Source organism: Pan troglodytes, chromosome 3, assembly GCF_028858775.2.
Source record: "Pan troglodytes isolate AG18354 chromosome 3, NHGRI_mPanTro3-v2.0_pri, whole genome shotgun sequence".
Classification (NCBI taxonomy): domain Eukaryota; kingdom Metazoa; phylum Chordata; class Mammalia; order Primates; family Hominidae; genus Pan; species Pan troglodytes.
The window spans coordinates 98335976-98340764 of NC_072401.2; the positions used below are offsets into that span (position 1 = coordinate 98335976).

General features: G+C 37.0%; 1 protein-coding gene across 1 annotated transcript; it reads left to right on the forward strand.

The window, feature by feature from the left end:
• Window positions 1-2290: 2290 nt before the first annotated feature.
• LOC129143885 (putative cytochrome c oxidase subunit 7A3, mitochondrial) lies at window positions 2291-2639 on the forward strand. The gene has a single exon (XM_054683984.1). It carries the CDS (start codon window positions 2319-2321, stop codon window positions 2637-2639), a length of 321 nt encoding a protein of 106 aa, XP_054539959.1. The 5' UTR covers window positions 2291-2318.
• The last annotated feature ends 2150 nt before the right edge of the window (window positions 2640-4789 follow it).

Genomic DNA, 4789 nt, shown 5'->3' on the forward strand with positions numbered 1-4789 from the left:
TTAGCTATATATTTAACTGTCCTATACCGGATGAAGACAATTCTAACTTATTTCTAGTTTGCTGAAAGTATCCTGTAAGTCTACAGTAACCAAAACAGCATAGTACTGATACAAAAATAGATACAAAGACCAATGGAACAAAGTAGAGAATCCAGAAATGAAGCTGCACATCTACAGCCATCTGACCTTCGACAAAGATGATAAAAATAAGCAATGAAGAAAGAACTCCCTATTCAAAAAATGGTGCGGGAGAGCTGGCTAGCCGTGCACAGAAGAATGAAACTGGACCCCTACTTTCACCACATACAAAAATTAACTCAAGATAGACTAAAGTTTTAATTGTAAGAACTCAAAGTATAAAAATCATAGAATAGGTCCTTCACATCCCTTGTAAGTTGGATTCCTAGGTATTTCATTCTCTTTGAAGCGATTGTGAATGGGAGTTCACTCATGATTTGGCTCTCTGTTATTGGTGTCTAAGAATGCTTATAATTTGCACATTGATTTTGTATCCTGAGACTTTGTTGAAGTTGCTTATCAGCTTAAGGAGATTTTGGGCTGAGATGATGGAGTTTTCTAAATATACAATCATGTCATCTGCAAACAGGGACAATTTGACTTCCTCTTTTCCTACTTGAATACCCTTTATTTCTTTCTCCTGCCTGATTGCCCTGGCCAGAACTCCCAACACTATGTTGAATAGTAGTGGTGAGAGAGGGCATCCCTGTCTTGTGCCAGTTTTCAAAGGGAATGCTTCCAGGTTTTGCCCATTCAGTATGATATTGGCTGTGGGTTTGTCATAAATAGCTCTTATTATTTTGAGATACGTCCCATCAATACCCAATTTATTGAGAGTTTTTAGCATGAAGGGCTGTTGAATTTTGTCAAAGGCCTTTTCTGCATCTATTGAGATAATCATGTGGCTTTTGTCTTTGGTTCTGTTTATATGCTGGATTACGTTTATTGATTTGCGTACCACTGCTCAACAAAATAAAAGAGGACACAAACAAATGGAAGAACATTCCGTGCTCATGGATAGGAAGAATCAATATCATGAAAATGGCCATACTGCACAAAGTAATTTACAGATTCAACGCCATCCCCATCAAGCTACCAATGACTTTCTTCACAGAATTGGAAAAAACTACTTTCAAGTTCACATGGAACCAAAAAAGAGCCCACATTGCCAAGTCAATCCTAAGCCAAAAGAACAAAGCTGGAGACATCACCCTACCTGACTTCAAACTGTACTACAAGGTTACAGTAACCAAAACAGCATGGTACTGGTACCAAAACAGAGATATAGATCAATGGAACAGAACACAGGCCTCAGAAATAATACCACACATCTACAACCATCTGATCTTTGACAAACCTGACAAAAACAAGAAATGGGGAAAGGATTCCCTATTTAATAAATGGTGCTAGGAAAACTGGCTAGCCATACATAGAAAGCTGAAACTGGATCCCTTCCTTACACCTTATACAAAAATTAATTCAAAATGGATTAAAGACTTCAACGTTAGACCTAAAACCATAAAAACCCTACAAGAAAACCTAGGCAATACCATTCAGGACATAGGCATGGGCAAGGACTTCATGTCTAAAACACCAAAAGCAATGGCAACAAAAGCCAAAATTGACAAATGGGATCTAATTAAACTAAAGAGCTTCTGCACAGCAAAAGAAACTACCATCAGAGTGAACAGGCAACCTACAGAATGGGAGAAAATGTTTGCAATCTACCCATCTGACAAAGGGTTAATATCCAGAAACAATAAAGAACTTAAACAAATTTAGAAGAAAAAAACAACACCATCAAAAAGTGGGCAAAGGATATGAACAGACACTTCTCAAAAGAAGACATTTATGCAGCCAACAGACACATGAAAAAATGCTCATCATCACTGGCCATCAGAGAAATGCAAATCAAAACCACAATGAGATACCATCTCACACCAGTTAGAATGGCAATCATTAAAAAGTCAGGAAACAACAGGTGCTGGAGAAGATGTGGAGAAATAGGAACACTTTTACACTGCTGGTGGGACTGTAAACTAGTTCAATCATTGTGGAAGACAGTGTGGCGATTCCTCAGGGATCCAGAACTAGAAATACCATTTGATCCAGCCATCCCATTACGGGTATATACCCAAAGGATTATAAATCATGCTGCTATAAAGACACATGCACACGTATGTTTATTGTGGCACTATTCACAATAGCAAAGACTTGGAACCAACCCAAATGTCCATCAATGATAGACTGGATTAAGGAAATGTGGCAGTTGTGGCAGTTGCTGGTCAGTAACAGCCAAGATGCTGTGGAATCTGCTGGCTCTTCATCAGATTGGGCAGAGGACCATAAGCACTGCTTCCCACAGGCATTTTAAAAATAAAGTTCCAGAGAAACAAAAACTGTTCCAGGAGGATGATGGAATTCCACTGTATCTAAAGGGTGGGATAGCTGATGCCCTCCTTCATAGAGCCACCATGATTCTTACAGTTGGTGGAACAGCATATGCCATATATCAGCTGGCTGTGGCTTCATTTCCCAATAAAGGAGTGACTTCAATCATCCCAGCAATCACTTGGTTCACATTCATTCAGCTCTCTATGGACCAGAAATCTGATAAATGAGTTCTTCTTTGGGGATCAATATTTATTGACTTGTAGTAACTGCCGCCAATAAAGCAGTCTTTACCATGAAAAAAAAAAAGAAAATGTGGCACATATACACCATGGAATACTATACAGCCATAAAAAAGGAAGCATTCATGTCCTTTGTAGGGTCATGGATGAAGCTGGAAACCATCATTCTCAGCAAACTATCGCAAGGACAAAAAACCAAACACCGTGTGTTCTCACTCATAGGTGGGAATTGAACAATGAGAACACTTGGACACAGGAAGGGGAACATCACACACTGGGGCCTGTGGTGGGATTGGGGGATGGGGGAGGGATAGCATTAGAAGATATACCTAATGTAAATGACCAGTTAATGGGTGCAGCACACCAACATGACACATATATACATATGTAACAAACCTGCACGTTGTGCATATGTACTCTAGAACTTAAAGTACAATAATTAAAAAAAAAACAATAAAGCAGGCTAAAAAGGGAAAAAATTCATAGAATAAAACCTAGAAAACACCACTCTGGACATAGGCCTTGGGAAATAATTCATGACTAAGTCTTCAAAAGCAATTCATCAAAATCGAACATTGACAAGTGGGAACTAAATAAACTAAAGAGCATCTGCACAACAAAAGAAACTGTCAACAGAGTAAACAAATAACCTACAGAATGGGAGATAATATTCACAAACTATGCATCTAAAAATTATAATATCCAGAATCTATAAGGAACGTTAACAATTCAATAAGCAAAAGAAAAAATAACCCCATTAAAAAGTGGGCAAAGGACATGAACAATTTTCAAAGGAATACATGCAAGCAGCAAACAAACATATTTTAAAAATGCTCAACATCACTAATTATCAGAGACATGCAAAACAAAACCACTATAGGAGAGCATCTTACACTAGTCAGAATGGGTGTTACAAAAAAGTCAAAAAATTACAGATGCTGGTGAGGTTGCAGAGAAAAAGGAATACTAATACACCATTGCCAAGAATATAGATTAGGTTAGCCACAGTGGAAAGCATTTTGGATGTGTCTCGAGGAACTTAAAACATACCTACCATTTGACCCAGCAATCCCATTACTGGGTATATACCCAATAGAAAATAAATCATCCTATCAAAAAGACACATGCACTTGCATGTTCATCACAGTACTATTCACAGTCACAAAGACATGCAATCATTGTAGGTGTCCATCAAGAGCTGGCTGGATAAAGAAAATGTGGTACATATACATCACAGAATCCTATGCAGACATAAAAAGGAATGAAATCACATTCTTTGCAGCAACATGGATGCAGCTAGAGGCCATTATCCTAAGTGAATTAACAGGAGAACAGAAAACCAATACTGTATGTTCTCACTTATAAATGGGAGCAAAACACTGGGTACTCACGAACATAAAGATGGAAACAGTAGACACTGGGAGCTACTAAACATGGAGAGGGAGGGAGGAAGGCAACGGTTGAGAAATGAACTGCTCACTATCTGAGTGATGGAAGAATTTGTATCTCAAAGTTCAGCAGCATACATTACACCTATATGAGAAACCTGCACATATACCCCTGAACCTAAAATTAACGTGAAAATTATAAAAAGGAATTTGAAATGAAATAAAATAATAGCATCTACAGTAGCATGAGAAAATATAAAATGCTTTGCGAAAAATCTAACAACAGTTATGTAAGACCTGTGGACTGAAAACTACAAGACATTTACTGGCGGAAATAAGAAAACCTAAATAAATCAAGAGATACAGATATTCATGTGACTAAGGAGTAATTATTCTTCAGAGTAGGTAGAAAAATTAATTATTACAGTTAATTATTAATTCATAAGAATTAATATTCTTAAAATGATCATTCTTCCCAGTTTAATCTGCAGTTTCAAAATAATCTCAATCAAAATCTCATCAGAGATTTTGTATAAATTGGCAAGCTCATTTTAAAATACATATGGAAATGCAAAATTCTTAAAACAGCTAACAATAAACAAAGTTTGAAAAAAAAAGAACAAAGTTGGAGAACTACACGACATCTAAAATTATTATAAAGTTACAGTAACCCAGACAATATGGTACTGGTATAAAGACATAGATCAGTGGAAAATAATAGAGTCCACAAAAAAGAAAAGTCCCAAATGT

Excerpts from the sequence above, each read along its gene's own strand:
- LOC129143885 (XM_054683984.1), top strand. The coding sequence starts at position 2,319 with ATGCTGTGGAATCTGCTGGCTCTTCATCAGATTGGGCAGAGGACCATA.